At 43.8% G+C, this 21,173-nt stretch overlaps 1 protein-coding gene across 1 annotated transcript; it reads right to left on the minus strand.

Moving 5' to 3' along the window:
- Window positions 1-10,548: 10,548 nt before the first annotated feature.
- Window positions 10,549-20,908, minus strand: JPT2 (Jupiter microtubule associated homolog 2). The gene is made up of 5 exons (XM_059861630.1): window positions 20,730-20,908; window positions 14,936-15,084; window positions 14,335-14,477; window positions 13,681-13,726; window positions 10,549-12,914 (listed from the first exon to the last, which is right to left on the minus strand). The coding sequence occupies exons 1-5, from the start codon at window positions 20,771-20,773 to the stop codon at window positions 12,730-12,732; spliced, it is 567 nt and encodes a 188-aa protein (XP_059717613.1). The 5' UTR covers window positions 20,774-20,908; the 3' UTR covers window positions 10,549-12,729.
- Between the last annotated feature and the right edge of the window lie 265 nt (window positions 20,909-21,173).

Genomic DNA, 21,173 nt, shown 5'->3' on the forward strand with positions numbered 1-21,173 from the left:
GGGGATGTCGTTCACAGCCTGATCGTGGAAGCTTCCTCTGCCCTGACTGGCTGCCGGGCAAAGCCTTCCCAGGGACAGGGCTGCCAGCACACCTACAGCCCTTACAGGAATCTTCCATATGTGTAACATATGTTCAGGCATGTAGTATATGATAGCGATAATTCATGCTTTGTAAACGGTATAAAAATTATAAAGATCCAACCATGCCTCTGACCCCCACGGCCAGAAGCAGGGCTTTCTTTTCTATCAAAAGATTTCCCAGACTCACCCAGATAAAATCATGACTATTAACGAATGAATGAGTCTTTCCTGGGCAATCATCGACTATTTCCAGGAATGTCCAGAACATTCACAGAACGCACCTGGAAGAAATTACATCGAGGAATGGACGACGTCCTGGCTACAACTGAAAAGAAGACTATCTCGAGGAGCCCAGACAGCCATCCAAGCCTATGGACTGACTTTTGTACGGGACTGAATCTGTATAGTTCCCGTTATACATGTGTAGGAACGTACAGAAATCTAAGGTCATTTCTGCTCCAGGCAGAATAAGCTGTATATAAGCTGGCTACCTGGAGCAGTTGGGGTGACACTCTGGGGAGACGCTGACACTACGTCAGTTTGACCCAAGTTCACCCAGCGTCAAAGTCTGGGGTTGACGCTGTTTTGGCTGTGGCGGTTTTATAATATTCTATTTTTTGGTTGTTGATCTAATAAATTTATAAATTTTTTTTATAAATTTGGCTGCCAATTTGATCATTTACAACAAGGCATAAATAAAAATCAGGTTAGTCCCTCTCACTCGGTATCACAGAGGTAGACGTCTTAGGAGAGAAGCACAGAGGGGATCATGTGTCAGCCTGACAGTTTAATTTTCTTGACATATTTTAACATCTGCAGTCACAGATAGTCAGTACTTAATACAGGAGTACTCTCATGGAATAGAAACTTTGGAGTGAAAGAGACAGGAATGAAATGTGTTTGTTATTCTGTACTGTGGCCAGCAGAACCTGCTGATTCTGCAGCAGTGTCTGTATTGGTCCCAGCAGAAGATGTCTTGCACAAGGCTGACTGAAACCACGTTTAAATTACTATGAGAAGAAGAACATGAATTGCACATTTCTTAGTGTGAATCTTCTAGGGCTTGTATCTTTAGAAGAGTTGAGCTTCTCTCCTTTTTTTGGTGCAATGAGACGAGATCTGTCTCAAGTGGAAGGAAAGGGTTAAACAGCACATGAGTAGTCTACTGGAAGGGTGATGTTAGGGAGACTTGCTTCAGTGATTATAGAAAAGTGTGATTATAGAAAAGTGTTATTTACAAATCAAGGCAGTATAAGCCATCATCCACAGAGAAGACATGAATCTCTTGCAGAAGTTGAAACTGATTAGTGTCCTCTGATTCTAGCTTTCAGAGAGAAAGCTGTGGTGGGCATGGGGTGTCACATCCTGTCTGACATTTAGTTTTGTGCTCAGGCAGCATTTGCAAGCACAGCACAGTAGTTCTTTCAATACTTCTGTCAGTGAAGGGGTCAATAAATCATATAAAGTGTGCATTCATCTCAGAAGCTGTTTTGGCTCTTTGGAAAACAAAATGTGTACAGAAATCATTCTGAGAAGGACATCTGCAGCAGATGACCACTGTAAAACTTGCTTTGGTGTAGGCAGCATAACCAGACTCACTGCTCTGGAGCTGCTTGTGCTCACAGACCAGACTGCCAGGGTAACTGCAGCAGGTCACACCAATGAAGGGGTACAGCCTGGCTTCCTGTAAAGTCATGATATGTCTCCCCTGCTCTGAGGAAGTTTCCCAATGCTTTTATCTTGGGTTTATTGCACAGTTCTCCTGCAGGTCAGGAGCATCTTAGCCACAGGCCAGCTGAGCTCTGCCTGAGAGACTCTGGTGGCTTTAGCCTCACTGGCCTCAGGCAGTCCTGCAGCCATGGGAGCTCAGTGGCAAGAGCTCAGGGATTGTGTCAGGGTAGTGCAAGCTGAAGGCTCTTACTCTGTTTTAAGAGAATCCAGGCTTAGGAGTCATGGAGAAGTCTGCATTTTACATGCAGTGGGTTTTGTCATTCAGTGTTCTCCACTCCCAGGAATTTCCAACACCTTTTTTTTCCCCAGAAAGCGTGCTCTGTGTGCTGGGGTTTGTTTCAGCCCTCACAGTCAGTGTACTTGATAAAGTGGGTAGCTGGGCTTGGATGGTGTTATCCAACAAGAATCCAAAAAAGTGATAGGTGTTTTTTTTCCATCTCTGTCCTGGAAATCCCAGGTGTGGGAGCACTGCCACTGGAGTGTGGCAACAGGAGCCAGTCCTAGCCAGGAGAGGGCATTCGCACCCCTCGGTTCAACCTGGAGAGCAGGGCTGAGGACATGGCATCTGTGAGCCACCAGCCAAGAGTTCCAGAGAGCTCAGGGAGTACTCAGAATAGCAGTAGCTTTCTGGGCCAGTTATTTTCTGACTGTAGGTAGCTCAAAGGAGCATCCTGCTGGGAGGCTCCCTCTGAACTGCTTTCAGCTCACAGGATCCAGCATAGGAAATAGCTAATCTGGGCAGTACTGGTCTCTTGCCAGCCCTTCTCTTCAATTTCTCCTTGCATTGTCTAAGAACAAGCATTATGAGCAACTTTGGTCTGCAATTTTTATGCACCTTGATCTATTAGGTGGCTTCCTTCTCATGACAGTACCCTCAACTAGTTTCTGTAGTTGTGTTGTGACTCCTGTTTATACTGTACCTTTCTGCTGTGTTTCACTTAAGGATGTGCAGCGGACTCTTAACAGAGCCTGCTGGAAACAGTCTCTTACAGCCAGAACTTTTATAAAAATAAGAAAGCTTTTTTGTTTTCTTTGCAGAAAGAATGTTTTAGAGTCAGTACATCTTAAATTTTACTTAGAGGTGTATGAGCTGCCTTTTATTACCCTTTAACCTGCCATTACTTCTTAAATCTCTTGTGCCCTTCAGTTGCTTGCAGAAAGTGACAATGGTGTGAAGCTGGGCTATTTTCTTGGGGAGTGAGGGCACCTCTTGTTTTTGCAGCAGATTCAGGACATAGAGCACCTTCCCCTTCCCTACCAGATCCTGGTCCTCACCATCATGTTCTTCTAAAACTGCATCTTCCCCTTTGTGGCAGGCACCAGGTATTGTTCTATGGCTGTGGCCCACTGACTGACATGAGCCAACAGAGCCTTGCAGGCCTCAGTTTTGGAGGGACTAGGAAATACAGGGGTAATAGGCTTGTTCCTTCCACTCGTGAAATGTGGAGAAACATGCCTTTGACGCCTAAAGGTTGGAGGGTTCCTTGACCTTTTTTTCCCTTCATTGACGAGAGAAGCTTCTGAAAGACTGCAAAAATACCTTAAAGTAAAATGATTAATCCAATATTTAAAGCCTCAAACACTGCCAAAGGAGGATCAGAAGGATTTGGGAGAAGGGGAAGAAATACTCAATTTAAAAAACAGCCCACAGACATTTCACCTTTGTGATAGACCAGAAAAGTGGGTATCTCCTGAGCTGGGTGGGGTGCCAACATCACAGGCCTGGGGCAGCTCTGCCCTGCAGCTGCTGCACTCTGCTATGTCTGGAATATAACTGAGCTTGCTCAGCCTGGGTTTGTACAAGCAGAAGCCTTTGTATCTGGTGAAAGCTTCAGACTTCTTTTTTAATGCCTGCCTTTGCTTAAAAGAAAGCAGCAACCTGGCTATGTAAACTGAGACTCCTGCTTCTGTCCTGGGGCTCTGCCACAGACTTGTTTTGCTGCTTTGCTGGCCTTTGTGGATGATGTAGCAGCTTCTGTCAGATTATGAGGGTGAACTTTTGTATTAGGTAAGGCCTGCAGTAAAAAAAATAAAATTATTTTGTTAGTATTTCATTAGTGATTTGAAAAAGGCCACTGTGAAATCAAGACGGAAGAAATGTCATCAGCATGACAACTGATGGGAAGCAGCCATAGAGATAGCCAAATCAAATTTAAGTAGGTACAAGATCTTTAAATAAACCTCTGTAAAAGCTGTTAAACTGAATGATTGCAAATTCTATAAAGAATTGGAGGAAGTTTAATGAAATTTCTGCATGTCCCTACCAAAACTGAAAGGCTGGTTTTGACAGTTTTTTGTTGTTTTCTTTTTTTTTTGTAACCAGGTCTTCTTAAACGAATTTCCTGCGCAATTCCCAGTATTTCTCAATCCTGCCCCTCAGCATTCATCCCCTTGAACTGATAAGGCTTTTAGCCTCTTAAAAGAGGATGTCAAAACTTCACCCATGTAGCAAGGACATGCAATGGCACACTGCTGCTGTGAGCTGTGCTGATATAGGGAACACATGCTCCACTTTAACCTGCAGTTTCACTCTGCACTTGCAGAAGTGTCTTGAAAGTGTCTGAAAATACCAGCTCCTCTGTGGTGTGCATTAATTAAAAAGAAAGTAAACCATCAAAGGCTTGGCATTACAAAAGAGACAGAATCAAGCTTGTTTACAAGTCCTCTCATTCAAACTCTTCCTGCCCATATGCTTGTGCTCAAACTTACTTTCTATCAAAATAACCAGATCAAGAATACTAATATTATTTTATTGGCTTAATTTTAGTTTTAGCAAGTTTATCCAGGATAAATATTCTGGTTAAAATCAGCAGGCAGCCGATTACATTTTTGGGGTTGTATATGAAAGCTCCCTCATTCTCTCTCCAGCAGCTGGCATATTAATTGTGAGTACCCAAAACATGAAGCACTCACTGATAACTTGTTCCTGCTTTTTTGAAATGTCCGCTACAGCCCCCTCAAAGAGAATTTCACCTGTTGTGGCTGAACAAGGAGTCCTTTATATCCTTGCAAACTGCAAGATGCACCTTAACCTGACTTAAATGACAAGAAGTAACATTTGCCATTTGAAGTTTTTTACCTCTTTCCTGTAATTGTGCTATGGTAGCATCAACCCATGGTATATGGCTGTGTGTTTTGGGAAGTCTGAGATGGAAACAGAAAGGACTGGGATAAGCTTTGCAAGTAGATGGGAAAGGACAATCTGCAGGCAATCAGGCCCTGTTTTGTCAAACAGCTTCCACTCCTTATTTCCATAATTATCATGGTATGATGTTTTCCCTACCCCTTTGTTAAAACCTGGTGTTTCGCTTCAGTACCAGACACCTAGTAACACTTCAGTCAGTTCAGAGGTATGCAAGAGGTAGAACAGCTGCTCTGCTACACTGCCAACAGCCAAGAAGTGCCACACCACTGCCACTCCTGCCAGCCCCCTTTGCGCAGCCCCGTGTGCCACTAGGACCCGTGGGAAGCAGGGGCCCCTGGAAGAAGCTTTCCGTTCATTCCCTTCACCAGAACCATGCTGGACTGAGAGGTGTCCTTGCTGTTGTCCGTGCCATGCTGACTCTACCAGTCTTTGCTCTCCTGGTATTCGCGTCTGTGCCCCTGCTGGTCTCTACCATCTGGCTGGGGATCACTTACCCCCTCGCTACTGCGAGCTCCCAGCTGTAGCTGGGTGTATTGTGGCTACACTCCTACATCTGGATGGCATATTACTGCTGCCCCGATTTCCTGCTGAGCAGGTTTCGCAGCCACAGTTTGAAGTCACTGGCTCTGCAAGCCTGACATCTTTGCTTAGTAAACAAATAACCCTAAAGAATCAACATGGAGCAGAAGGCAGAGCACAGAGCAAACAGAGTTTGAACATCTCATGGATGGAGACTCTGCAGCGTCTCTGGGCCACCTGTTCCAGTGTCTGACCCCTCGCAGGAACAATGTAGGTCCTCGTGTTCAGATGGAATTCTGTGTGGTTTTCCTTGTCCCCACTGTGTCCTCTCCAGAGCAGAGTCGAGGACCCTCATCCTTTCTTCCTCCCAGCAGGTACTTGAGCACACTGGTCAGATCTCCCAGAACCTTCTTGAGCAGCCCCAGCTCCCTCAGCCCCTTTCTCCTGTGACAGATGCTTCAGTCTCTTCATCACCTTTGTGGCCCATCACTACATTCCCTAAATCACATCTGTCTTGTACTAGGGAGGCCAAAACTACACACAGTACTCCATGTAAGGCCTCATCAGTATTTTAACACAGACGGCAAATCAGACTCCTGCTAGACTGTGGTTTCAAAATACCCTTAGGCCTCCACTTGCTGCACTACTCTTTGGTGCTGAAATCCTGCACTTGCATTTTTCCAGAGGAAAAATCCCATTATGAATTTCCAGCTGTAATTATGAAAAACCACATGCAGCAGGGCTGCAAACTAATGTTGGAAACTTGCACACAGAAGAAAATATGTGTTCAGAACTGATTTGTGTGTTAATACCCTGGCTTAAAAGTAGTGACTTCAGCCTGGTCTGCTGAAGCCATCAAATTTCTTAGTTCATGCCATGTGACACAGCAGCTAAACGCAAAGGGGGTTGGTGCTGTTACAAGTGCTGGGATAACCACTCAAAGTCCTGTACTTACTCTTTCATGGGAGAAGCTCACTCAAAAGCCAGCCACTCCTGTTTGACATCCCACATCTACCTCCAAATTACTAGAAAAGGAACTTCACTCTTCTGTTTTGAAGAGTTGTGACACACTTTCCTTGAAGTCTGCCAATGATTAACAAGATTCTCCCTGGTGTAGCACCAAAGCCTCACTACCTGTTCTGCTGGGTGTCACTGGGAAGCATTCCTGTCCCTCTCCTGTGTTCACTGCCTATTATGGAGAACTTCTATTGGCTAGAGAGGGTTTTATAGAAACCATTGAGCAAAGATCCTTGCACTTGCTTACAAAAGCCCTGTCACAGAATCTGAAGATATGGGGACATCCTGGTGACCTTTGGGTCTCTTGCACAAAGACCATCTTCAAGGTGGGAGGACTCTACTGGAGCCTCTCACAGGCAGAGTTCTTCTGGACAGGCTGCTCCTGTCTTTCAGCTCAGATGGACAAAACTCAAAGCTGACATAAGAGTAGGGAGGGAGATGATGACCCTTCCTTGAACAGTACCTGCTCACCTCTACTGGGCACACTGATTGCTTAATCTTACTCAGGTTTTTTCAGTAATGACCCCCTGATGACCAAGAAGCCACCTTCACTTTGCCTGTCTTCCCCATTTTTGCTGGATACCTGCAGCTGGGATACCAGAGCTCAGCTCTAAGCTTTCAAAAAGGCAATTGCAAGGCTCTCATACTTTGATTGAGCTTGTCATGGAAATGAAAGGGTGGCATTCACAGAGGTCAACATGCTGCAAGAAATGGAAGGAAACAATCAGTTTTTGTTTTTTGTTTAACTTTTGTAGTGTCGCACTGATCATGATTACGGGTAACTGAAACCCCCACCCCTTACACTGTCCCCACCACCCTTAGACAACCTGGGCCTTAACATTTAAGCTGCACATATTTTCTGGCAGAACATTCTTCTTGCCAAAGACACAGTGGATTGAGACTCTTAAAATACAGACTGAAGCCTGAAAGTGGACATTAGTTCAGGCAGTTCACACTTGGACTTGTGCTGCCCTTCATGCCCAAGTACATGCTCCCAGCAGCCAGGATGTTAAACATTGACACAGTAGAGCACACATTTATGTAAGTCTGTGGGACAAGACTGGAGAAAAAGCCATCATCTTTATGATCTTCATGAAGGACCTGGTATAATGATAAGTTCCCATTACTTCAAGAGGCCCCTGTGCTTCTGATACACCTGGACACAGAGTGGTCTGTGGTTTTGGCTTAAGTGGCACATGGCACACACACAAGCAGCAGCACAGGAGGGGTCACAGAGAAGCCAAAGGCAGCACAGCTACTGTTTCAAATATCCGTATATGTAGGAGGGAGGAGGAAAGCAGTGGGTAAGAATTACAAAGTAGCTGGACCTAGAGAGGCTGATAAGTAAAGCAAATTTCTGCATTCTTGCTGGCTATGGAGAGTATTTTGATCTGCTTGAGGAAGAAGAGGTTGTCCTGCTAGCAATACAAGGAACTTGAAAGAAAGGGAAAGCCAATTCAAGATGAGACTGTCTTAATTCCCAGAAGCAAGATGAAACTACAAAAATAATCAGAGCTACTAATTTAGCCCAATAATTTAAATCTGCCTATTCCTGCTCACCAACTACGTTCAAAAGGAGGAGTGGTGACTGGGCAGACTAGGCAGCCAGCTTAGCCTGCTGGGAGGCTTCTAGGCATCAGTTTTTGGTCAGCAATGAATTGTGACCCAGTCCACTTCTTGCACAGCTGATAAGCAGTAATGACAGAAACAGCTTGCATGTGACCAATCTCTTCCCAGTCAGGATGCTGTGTCCTGTCTTTGCTCCTTAAGAAACAATGGAAAATTCTAGCCTCAATGACATTTAATCCATCACCTTTTCCAAAGGGAAGTGAGACAGGGTTTCAGCAGAGCTTCAAGCTGAAATTCAATAGGAGACATATCAGGGGCTTGCACAAATCACTGGGTGGCCAGCTCCACCACACAATCACCCAGATAGCTAAGACATTTGGACATCCATACACCACTGTGATCATATTATACATAAGCAACTCTGACAGCCTTCCAGGAAACATACTACAGCAGTTACTCATTTAGTGCTTAAATAACTGTCTCCACACATCACTACTTTATGTACCTTCTCTCACTAGACAAGCTCCAAGAATGTACTTGGGATATTCCAAGTCTGATTAGCCCATATAAATAATTCAAAAAACTCACAGTAATGCTGCTTAAAACACCAACAGAGAGGACATTAATCTTCCTCATTGAGAATGCAATGTAGGATGTGATGCAACAGAGGGACAGTATCAGACCATGCTAGCTTACAAGGTTTTGCACAGTAGCCAGAAGTCTTCACAGGGAAAAACATGCATGATCTGGGTTAACTGGCACTTATGGGGATCAGGAGTGATGACACACCGCAGCTGGGCAGTTCACTAGAGCTCTGAAGTCTTGTCCAGGACACACGCAGTGACATATTTAGGGACTAAGCAACACATAGGCCTAGAACCACACATGACTCATGAAAGCACACAAGTTTTCCTGTAACCACTTCCTAGGCTAAGCCCACTATGGACACCATACTTCTCCTTCCCAGACTGAAGCAGCTACTCCAATAATATTCTGTCCCAAGTGTTTAGCTCCCAACCAGCAGCTTTGGGGAAAGCCACAAGGTAACACACACAGTTGCAAACTGGAGCTATACTGCAGTCTACTGTTGGCCGCAGCTCAAAGGAAAAACAGTACTTGATTGCTAATGTGCTATTTATCAAGGACATTGCACATTCCTACACTGTGCAGATCCCACCTGTTGTGTGATTTCAGGGTTAACCTCAGAAACCTGGGTCCCTCTCCTGAAGATTCCCTCCCAGGTGTGTCAATCACCTCTCCTTTTCCCTCCCTGACTCCTGCTGAGCACTGTCTGTCAATCCTGGAATTCCAGAAGGGCATCAAGTGATTGGCAGATTCAAAGAATACCCTCTACTCCTGGGGGGGAACTGGGCCATCCAGGCATCCTTTCTCCCTTAAGACCTCCTCTCCTACTGTACCTGGTTGGTGGCTTCCTACCCCTTCCCCCCCGCGCGGTTTGGGGAGTTCTGTTAGAGCTGTTGCTGGATTCAGAGGCCTGTGGGCCAGAATAAAAGCTCTGGATTGAAACCCTCCATCAGAACCAGCTCCTTTCCTTCACCATTGCCTTAAAGCTTCTCCATCAGAGGTAAACCTGAGGAGCGGCCCCTCTTACGGAGGAAGCTCCATCCTGCAGCCACTGGAGCTCCTGCATGCCTGGACTTGTCTCCACGTGCCCAGCTGTAAAACGCAGCCAGCCAAAAGTGTCTCTGGGGTGAAACACCACAGTTGCTGCTATTTAGTTCAGCAGCAAGGCCCAGACAAGCTAAGGCACACTCCATCCAGCAATACTGGTAAAAATACCAATACCCACCCAAATTGTACATGCTTCAGAGGAGAGTTCTGAACTGTAAATGGCCAAACACAGAAGTCACAGCCAGAGGGCTGGCTGAGAAGCTGTGAGAGCATCACAGCCTGGAAGTTCAGGGATCAATGCCACAGACACAAAATCCTGGCTGAGAGGCCACTGCGTCCAGCTCACCCAGAATTGTAATGTCAGTAGCTGGAGTTCCCTCCTCTGTCAGCCAAGGCAGTCTGGCACATGAAGGGTGTTTTTTGCACTCTCTAGAAACACACAAGTGAGGGTATGACTTCTCCAAATAAAGAATACCCCTCGCTCAAGGGGAATTACTATGTTTTTCTACAAATAGCCTTAACTATTTAAAATATTTGAATATTTAATTATATTTACAATACTGCTGAAGAACATAACAGAATCCCAGTGTGGTACAGAACATCAAGGAATGTTGCCCACAAAAAGGCATTAAGCTGAGCTCTTGCTACTGTACTACCCCTCCCCAGGGATAAGAGGTGTCTGTCTCATGGGCAGCCTTGGGCAGGATGTCACAGCTCCTGAGCACCGTCCCATGTACAGAAGGCCTGAAAACATATGTGCATGTTTCCCACTTCAGACCATAAAATTCACCAGTCTATCTATGGTGAAATACAGTACTGACTAATTTATAAAAGCAGGCATCTATAGCACACAATGAAGTAACAAAACACTTGTTTATTGGTAACTGCATGTTCTGTCACTTGATTTCCAATCCCATTCTGTCCCACAGAAATGCTCAGATCAATCTTACTTGAAGAGCTGAAAACATTGTTTCCATTTCAAAGAAAGAAATGCAAGAAATTTAACATAGTTTAACTAATTTAAGGCCTAGTTACAATTTGCTCTTTAAAGGACAGGCACTGAAGCCAATGCACATTAGGTACTAAATAAAAGATGCCAAATGCTTGGCATTGCAGATAGCATCAGCTACACCAGAGCCTGCAAAGTAGGAAGCAGCTTCTGGTTGACTTTTCTATATAACAGGTTCCTGTCAAGTACTGGAACAAGGAACTGAAATGGCTAATGCGTCTGAGACTCAGCCAGAGGCTGGAGAGCACAGACTCAGGAGGAGGTGGTAAGAAACACATACTTGGAAGTAATGTAAGTCCATTCCAGGGTTGCAGTTTGAACTACTACCTTGTTTTTCTGGGGGGAAAATTAACAGGCAGCTCCAAACCAATCTGAAAGTTGCAAAGGCATTTGAATCCCTACTTTCCATGGCTCTTTCTATCCTAGCACTGCCCCATATGTTTCACTATTTGAAAAGGCAACTAAGTCTTAAAGCAGTCAGCCACAGCTGTGACAAAAGGGAGCTGTGCAGCCTAGGAAGCATTACAATCACAGAAAGGCTTAGCACCTGGCCCAGCATCCCATCGCAATGGCAGCAGTTCCCACAGAATGTGGGCTAGACAGCAGTGGATATACACAATAAGGCCACTTGTTCTTTGGTGTACCTGAACAACGCCTGTTTTGATATGTCAGATTTAAAAGGTCAGTATTCAATATATTTAACAGTAAGCACCTAGAGTTAACAGTCATATATCAAAGCTCTGGATATGATAATAAAATCCATTCAGAGAACAAATCCTCCCCCAAAAACATCTGGGCAAAACATGCACATCTTCCAAACATGATTTATGACAGATTTTAGTAATACAAACCTTCTGTTTGTGCTGGCTTTGATCTTCCAACTAAGGTAATCTACAGCAAAATCAACTACAACTCTAAGCTGGGGAGAACTCACATAGCTTTCCCAACAAAAATCTGAGACAGTCAAAGGCAAAGATAAGGCTGATGAAAGACAGGAGAATTCACTAACAGACTCAGCACGGGCAAAACCAATGGGAAATTCACTGAGGAGGAGACAGGAGAACTGTCCTGGTTTCCACAGGGAGCCAAGTGAAAACCTGTGCTGAAGCTAAGCCCTTTCTACAAAGGCTGGGTCAGAGAGACCTTGCTGACACCTCAGTGTACTCTCCATGGTAAACTTTCAAGTTGCCTCTGTTCAAAGAGTACCATAAAGCTATTGTTTGCATCCAAATTTTTACCAGAAAACATACAAGCACTCAACTAGAAGCACCTACATGAAACAGCAAGTTGGACTGCCACATGTCAAAAACTAGTCACAGTAATCAGCAAATTACTAAAGGCATCCAAAAGACCTGAATACCTAGGCAGGGGAAGACCACAATCTTTACAAACATATGACTGTTTATGAGTATAAAAGAAACTTTCAACACATTTTGTCCTTGTATCAGCAATCATGTGCTGCAAGCAAGAAAGAAGAAGAAGTGATGACTGAAGACACTCTTAACCATGTCAGCACTACTCGTTCCAGCAGAACACATTTACAGTCACATGACTACAAGTCAGCTCACACTGGAAGCAGCATCCCATTACCTAGGGGAAAGCCCAGCCTACCTGCTGTACTCCAGAATCTTCAAGTGTGACCTTCAGGCCCCTTCCTATTCACAATGTTGGACATATTGACTGTACTGTATGGAAGCCTGATTCCACAAGGGCGTCCTGAGCCACAAGCTAGTTAGTTATGCTCTTATCTAACAGTCTGAGGAACTCACCACTAAGTAGCACTAATTTTTCACAAAAAATTACACTAATGTCTGGCACTGCCACCCACCCAGGCAGGCCAGTACTCACATCTTCCACAAGGCACCCAATTCCCTCCCCAGCCCTTCCTCCCCAAATCATCTTTCCTATGTACTCTAACATAACCCTCATCCATCTGCCTAAGAATCTATCCACAAGCAATAGTGTATAAACTGACCTCACCGCCACAGACAAGAGTTTTTCCATTAGTGACAGTGACATGATGACCCTAATAGAACGCAATGCTGGATTTCCCCCCTGGTGGATTGAGGACTTTGTTGTGTGAGCGTGGCCTTGGCCCTAGTCGGGGTTCGTGACTGTCCATCTTGGGTTCTGGCTCCTTGCATCGCTCCTCTTTGCCCAGAGCTTTTTTCTCGCCTCCGTCTTCCAGGTGTGGTTTGATATTTTCTGTAGCTATATTAAAGAAAACATAATAAATAGATCATCAGATCACTCACTATTCTGTAGTGCACAATGTGCCTCATCTTCAGATGGCTGCATTTTTTCCCCACATCTCCCATCCACAGCACATGAAGGTTTCTCATTACCTGTTAATTTTTCCTGAAGGAAACATGTATTAAGTAAAGAATTTCACTTCTCACCATAATTCCTCTCTTCTTTCAGCAATCTTTCTAGTCTTTCATATCCTTTTTAAGGATATAAAGACTGAGCAATACACCTTCAGAATTATTTTGGCAGTTGCAGGCAATTGAGAGATACAAGGTACCAATAAATCTTTTCATACTGAGCTTGAAAGCAGGGATCCCATAATTCTTTAACAGTTAGCTGAGCAATAATAAATTTTGTCAGTCAGCTGTTTATTATTTACAACTACAGGAAGCAAAATTAGCCATTTGAAGGAGATAGCAAGAGAGGAAGTGGTAATCTGATAAAACGTTATGCCATATTCAGATTCCATACATATTTGTATATACACAAACATGGTATCAAGCAAAGTGTAAACACACAGACACAGAGTATCACAACTCACACCGGTGTTCTTCTCATTAAGAGGAAGAGAACCATTTCCCTGAGACAAGCAATTAGATTTCTGACTAAACTTTTCAGTCATATTATCCTAAAAACATGAGACTAGGCTAATGCTTAAGCAGAAGGACAAGAAACTTCCTCATAGCTTATCTTCCCAAAGAGAACAAAGAAAATAAGTTCTCTTGCTGACCTTCTAGCTTCTTTGGTACTTCCTCTTCTTTTAAGACAATGTGATCCTGCAAAGAAATCAAAAACTATCTTAGTGTATTATTATTCTCAAACAGCAAGTCTGTCACAAAATCCCTCTGGAAATTTTGCTTCATTTTTAAGTTTATAGATCACTTATCAAATAAAAGCAAGCTGTGTGCAGCCCTCATCCCTTCCACTTCTACAGAACCTCAAGAACAGGGGAACAAATCTTCTATGTTAAGGCAAGATGTACATCTCAGACAATTCATTGAAACATGGATGAAGAGGCTACATTAAATCATCAAAATGGTAAGCACAGCAGTGGTGGGTTAACTGCTAGACTCAATTTTAGAGGCCCTCTGTCAAGAGCTCCAGGTGTACCTCACTTACAGGAAAGACCAAAGGCTTTTTTCTTTTTTTTTTTTTTTTTGAATGCACATCCACAGTCTAATTAATATTTTTACAAATAACTGCAGAGATCTGATACACCCAAAATAACAAGCTATCAAAGAGACTTTGGAAATAACTGTCTAACTCAAAGTCACTCCATGCACATTCAGTTCTGTTCTTAGGGAGAGCATAGGCACATGACAGAACACTACAGGACCCTGGAGCTGCTTGCTTCTTGATCTGACAGCAACGGAAGTACAAATACCTTGGGTTTGTTAGGGTGTGCTCGCACAATGCTAGGAGAGACAGGAGACCCAAAGATATCGCTTGTCTTCCCACCAGGTGGATTCAAGCGTGGACGAGGCTGAGCAGAACTAGAGTCCTCAAAAATGCCACTTTCTTTTCCTCCTGCAAGGCAGTTGTTAAGACTTTTTTTCTAGATTAGTTTTATCACGTTATATTAAAAAAATAAAAAAATATATAATTCAAGGACTTCTACAATCCTGCTGCCTAGGGACTTAGTCGTATTTCCCTAGTTGAAATCCTTCATTACAATTCACCTGCAGGTCTCAAATTGAGCTAACTGCTGACAACTCTACAATAGAAGTGGTTTCCTTTCATCATTTCTTAGAACCTCAATTTGAAAAGAATTTATACTTGAATAATGTGCTAAAAAGTCTGCGAACATGCAAATCACTGAAATATTCATATATTCAGAAGTTTGAAGAGATTTGTTGTTCAAACCTACTCAGTATATAAGAATGCAACATAAAAAGACAGATCCCAGTGTTCCAGTTTAGGAGCACAAAACCATTCTATGCTGCAATTCAGAGGCCAGTCACACAGAAAGAGGGGGCAGCTTTTACCTGGAGGGTTTGTTCTTTTTGGAATGTTCTGAGGTTTTTCTGATGCTCCAAAGATATTGGATGCCATCCGGTGTGGCCTGCTTGAAGAAGACACTTCTTCTATACTCCCAAAGAGATTACTAGAATCTCCCCCTGGGGGCTTCAATACCCTATATCACAGAATAAGAAACAAGATATGAAAGTTCAATTAAAATTTATAGCATTCAACATATTTGATATCCCCTTCCCATTCTCTCCTTGTACGTAACTATCCTGATTTTAATTTACTTTAGGTAATTCTACTATATCCATGAATATCTACTTTTCAAGAGCTGTTTTAATATTCTTAAGTTCAGCACAAATAATGCCAACCTACTGGTCAGTCAACTTGATCATTAAGGTATCTATGATTACATGGAATGATCCCAACACTGCCACCTACACAAATGGCTACACTATCTAAGGTGTTCCAAAAATAACAGAGATCATGATGGGTAGGATTTTAAAAATAACCATTACAGAATCAGACTTTGTGCTAAACTGCACATACCAACTTTGAATCTGTGATACAATTCATACCCACTGACTTTTAAATAAAGGCAGACATTTCATAACTACTAAAGAATTTGCTAGTCTCAACCATCAGTTATCATAATAGCTGCTGTAGTTTAGAATGGAGAGACAGAATACCAAAAAGTAAATTCTTTAGCAGTCAAGCTGCAAATTCATTAAAACTAAAGCTTTGCACCAGAGGATATCAAATGGATCCGCAGAAAAATTGGAGCTTACAGCAGAAATCATCTGACTTCTTTCATGCTTGTCCTTCAGTAGTAATTCCATGGTTAATGCCTAGATCTTGTTCAACATACTACAGGTCCCTTCCCAAAAAGGAACCAAATGACTATCTGGGAGTAGAATCAGTGGAAATTAATTGGAAAATTAATTGGAAAATTAACAGAAAAAGCAAAGGAAAGAGATTATTACCTAAATATGCCTGAAAGAAGTTCAGAAAAAAAAAAGGGCCTGGGAGTGCTGGTGGACAGTGGCTGAACATGAGCTGGGTGTGCCCAGGTGGGCAAGAAGGCCAATGACATCCTGGCTTGTACCAGGACCACGACAGCAACCTCTGCTGGGCACGGTGAGGCACCTCAAACCATGGGGGCAGTTTTGGGCTCCTCATGACAATAAAGACCTTAAGTGGCTGGAGCATATCCAGAAAAGAGAATGGAGCTAGGGATGGGTCTGGAGCACACATCTGATGAGAAGCAGCTGAGGGAGCTGGGGAGGGGCTCAGCTTGGAGAAAAGGAGGCTCACGGGGAACCTTCTGGCTCTCCACAATTCCCTGATGGGAGGCTGGAGCCAGGGGATGTTTGGGCTCTGATCCCAGGGAGTAAGGAACAGGACAAGAGGAAACAGCCTCAGGTTGGGCCAGGAGGCCCAAATTATCAAAAATAATTTTTACAGTTTCATCTACCAATTCCCACAGTCTTAGCAGCTGAACAAAGGTAGCAGCTCAATTATACTACTTCTAATCTTAACCCATGATCTATAACCTAAAGCAACCTTTGCTTTAGACCAAGAGAACAGTTATAAACTGCAAGATCTTGATCCCACCCTTACATTTTAATTGAACACAATTCAAATGTAAGCGAATTATTACAACCCCTACTCTCCCTAGCCCTGTGACAGCAGAATGTCATCAGAAGTGAGCTACACCAAGTATAAAATGAGGTATCTCTTAGTACCAAGATCTATTCCAGTTTAAGATTTAATTTCACAAAAGTAGAGATATTTGGCTGCTCTGTCAGAAAATGAGCTTTGTGTGCATTTCAGATCTCAAGATGCAGAACATAGTTTTAGGCCTTTTGGGAAGGAGAAAAAAGTTCCTCTTTTGGTTTGGGAACAGTTTATATACTCAGCACTAGCCTCAGAGGGACTGTCTTTGCTGGCCAATATCAATATTTTAATTCTTTGTACGATTGTGGATTTAATAAATGCCTTTAGCTTAAGGAGTAACTAGAATTTAAGCAGACAGGACAACTCCTTGTCCAAAGCACAGGTTAGATCACACAAAGCTTATTTACAATTTAGTGTCCAAGAGACTACAGATCCAACTAGCCTCTGTGTTCTCCACATATATTAGAAGACTTAAACCCACAATTAAAGCAGATATTGTATAGGTAAATTATGTATTTCAAACATTCACAATGGTCCAGAAACCATGAGGCAGTTTAAGTACTTAAAGTGGGGAGAGAAAGAAAAGGGAACTCTACAAATAAGTAGTTTAGGAAGGGGTCTCCTCACACATAATTTATTTTTTACTTTACCCATTCTTTTCAGCTATTTTTGAACTGCATTTAGTCCTTCTTGCATTCCAACTACACTAAGTATACCAGCAAAAAAACTGAAAGGAAGTAAAAAGCTGTTTATACAACTGGAGTCTCTTACAGCCCAGATTCATTCAATTTACCACACTGTTTCCTTAACACATGCCTACAAGCATAGGAGGGAATAATAAAATAACTACATTCAGATTTTTTTAAAGAAATATAGCCAGTCACAAGAATCAAATTACTTCTCTTTCTTGCAATGGGTTTTAAGACCTATTGCAGAAAGAAATTCTAGAGAAAATCCATTTTAAGATTAAAAGTCTTGATAATTCAGTAAAGAAACTTCATCAAAATAAATCCACCACTGATTAATCTTACCCTGTCCTCTTATTTTCCATTTAGTAGCCACACTATGCAAACCCTACTGCTGAATAATTAACCAGAGGCACCACTGGTGGCACTTACAAAGTAGAAATCAGCACAAGTACCTTTTCTGCCAGAATCATGCAAAATAATGTCCTGACGCTACATACACGAAGTGGATTTGCCATCTCAATTTCAAGAATTTCGAAATGCTGGGAACCTTCCTTCCAAGCATTACATAAACTTTCAAATGGCAGTGACACCAGGTTAATAAAATTTGAACTAATACAAAGTCAGATAACTAAGTAATTGACAAGAATTGCCAAAAATAACCTTGAAGTACGGCAACAAAGTCTGTCAGCTGATGCCAACAAGAGGAGAGGGCTTTGCACTTGCTTCCTCCAACCAAATATGTGGGAGACTACAAAGCTATTTTCTTTCTGTGTAGCCTCTAGAGCACTGCCGGTCTCCCTGTACTACCACGTGGTTAGTTCTAGAGCAGTGAGACATGCAGGTCCCCCACACCAAGCAAGAAAATCAGATTTCAACTGTAAATCCTACCAAAGGAAAACAGCACACTAAACTCAGCTAGCCAAGACGAGCTGCTACAACAGAGTACACAGAAATTTAACATATAATTTAACATATGTATAGTAACTTTAGTTTATACTTTATAGTTATTTTAGTTTACATCAGTATTATGCTAGTTTATACAGAGACATTTTTGTTTCTTGTAGCCAGGTATGTTGGGTCTTTATTCCTTTGGGAAGGTATTGCTTTATTCTTTCAAACCATGAAAAAACAACACTTTGTCTTCTACAAAATCTAAATCTGCCTTTCTCTCCCTCCCCTCCAGCAGACCAGAAGTTTGTGAACTCCTCTAAAACAGCTAAATCAAGAGCCCTATTCTGCAAGTTTAAAAGCCCCCACTAATTGCTTTGTTCTCTTCTGGCAGATTTGAAGAATTTTAATTAATTTTTCTGGTCTTTTTTTTAATATCCCCTACATCCTAAAACACTTGAATTTGAATGCCCTTTCCTCATTAAGCCTTTCAGCCAACCTATAGAAGGCTTATTTATTACTTCAAGACACCCACTACATAATATTTTTTTAATCCTGCCTGAAAGTTAAACACTGAAGTTTTACCAGTTTTTAGACTGTTCTAAGACAGTAGATAAGTGCTGCATTATGCATAAGAGGCTAGCAGAAAGCAAGTGTTGAGGTTTGGAACCGCAGGCTCTAAATCAAGATAGAGGTCCTGGGGTGCTCCTGATGTGGGATCAATGGAGATTCACGCCTCATTAAAGAGCTCACTCACATACAAACAGCAAGCTGTGTTATGAAACCATGCTCTTGCTCTGAAAGGCCCAAGATACTCAGCAGTGGCCCCGATGGGAATTGAGGAACATGAGTACTACATTTCCAAGATGGTTGAATTTACCATTGTCAGCTCTTTACAATGGCTGTGAAACTGCTCATATACAGGACAAATCGAGTGTATGTTAATACAATGCGTCTTTATAGCGGACAATAGCAGAATGATACAACTCTGTCCTGTTCTGCTTTTAGAAGCTCTTAAACATGTAGTACCATGTTTTATTTTGAAAAAGCAAAACTTGCTTAAAAATACAGAGTGTCATTGTTAAAGTTTAAAAAAATAAAACTAGGCAGTTAATTATATTCAGCAAACTAGTTGCTTGCTCTATCACTGCACACATTTATAGGATCACTAGAAATACATTTCACTGGACATTTAAGTGAAAGTTTTCACTTAAAATCTTCTTAGTATAATTTATTTCTAACAGTAATACCCCTGTGCTATGAAGTTCTCAAAATGCAAACACTTGTTTATAATTTTCTAGGCGTGATTTTCACACTGGGAAGACTTTTCTTCCCCACTCCCACAGCTGGTGGTGGTTGCTGCAGGGATTTGGAATTAGGCTCAGATTTAAACAGAGCAACTTCTATGTACCAAGAACTGCATTCTCGCTAAACAAAGTTTTGTTCAGGAAATGAACAAAAGCCGTTTAAGCCGTGTCTTTCAACCAGCTACTTTTACCCTTCATGGCACAGGCCATGAGTCGACATAGTAAATGCCTCAGAGACCACGCTGCACACCCGCTAAAGGAAGTTCCTGCGGCGCTGCCACAGTCTCTGGTACAGAGCTGTAGTGGCTCCAGCATGCTCTCAGACACCACAAAAACACCCCAACACGGCGACAGGGAGGAAGCTGTAAGGCCACCTCTGCTCGCTGTTAACTAATACGTTGCAATGGTCTGCCTGGAAACCCAATTTATGCGTTAAACATAGTTTCAAAATTACCATGAAAACAGACACTTCTCAGAGACTACACCAAGGACAGAGCATCCTCAAAAGTCTTCTAAAACCATGTTACAGCTTGGAGCGACGGGAATACGGGAAAATTTACAGTATTCTTAGACAATTTCGAAACCCTTCCTCCTTCCCCACGCGACAGCCTCGCAGATGGATTAATTACTGCACTCACGCCCTGCAGTATTCAGGGTAACTGCCCTCCTCCAAACAAAGCAATATACTTCATCTTGGTAGGGCGAAAACATGCCGACATCTGTAGGCGTTTGTGCAGAGAGAGTAGCTGGGGCCCCTCGCTCTCCGTGAGTAGAAACACAGCGGAAGAAGGTGTTCCCCAGCGCTGGGTCCTTCTCTCCGCGCTGGAGTCCCGGCAGGAGTTCTGGGGTCGGGCCGGGAGCGGCAACTGTGGGTGCCCCGCCCGGCCGGGGACTCTCCTCGCGCGCCCCAAGCGCGGCCTCAGCCCGAGGCAGCACCGACGGCAGCGCAGTGCGGCCACTCCCCGCCCAGCCCCGGGGCGCGGCACAACTAAACGGAGGGACGGCGGAGGCGCCAGCCGCGCGCAGGCTTCTATCCCGCGGTACGGGAGGTATGGGGCTTCGCATCCGCCCGCGGTGGCCAAGAGGTCCCTCGGGGAAGCCCGATCTCCTCGACTAGAATACTATATCCCCGACCCTCCACCCTCTCTCCCTCACGGTCCTCAGCTGGAGCCCGCACCTCCCGCGCCCGAACAAAGCCCCGCCGCCGTACGACTACTTCCCCCCGCCCCGCCGAGCGTCCCCCACCGCCCCACCTGGAGCTGGGCTTGGCCGGCTCGGCCTCAGCGCCCTGGAACATGGTGGCACTCGGCAGCTCCGCTCCGCAGCCGCGCTCCAACCGCGCCGTGGGGAGGCCGGCTGCCCCGCCTTGCCCGGCTATTGGCCGATTTAGCTGCCCATCATGACGAGCAGCCTAACGAACGCAGTTCACTCACTCGAGATCCTGCTGTTCGGCCAGCCTCGTAGAGGGAGGGAAGCTTAAAACGACCCGCGTCGGCGCTCATCCTGGATGCCTTCCATTGGTTATTCTGCCCGTCTGTCAAACGAAACTGCACAGCCATTGGCTGGAGGAAGGGCGGGGCGGGCAGCGGGAGGGCATTTAAAGCGACGGGGTGATGAAGGGGTGTGGGCTGTGTTAGTGGGAGGGGTTTGGTCCTGGCCGCGGTCTTATGTGAGGGTTTCACCTTGAAGTGGCGATG

Source organism: Haemorhous mexicanus, chromosome 17 (assembly GCF_027477595.1).
Source record: "Haemorhous mexicanus isolate bHaeMex1 chromosome 17, bHaeMex1.pri, whole genome shotgun sequence".
Lineage (NCBI taxonomy): Eukaryota > Metazoa > Chordata > Aves > Passeriformes > Fringillidae > Haemorhous > Haemorhous mexicanus.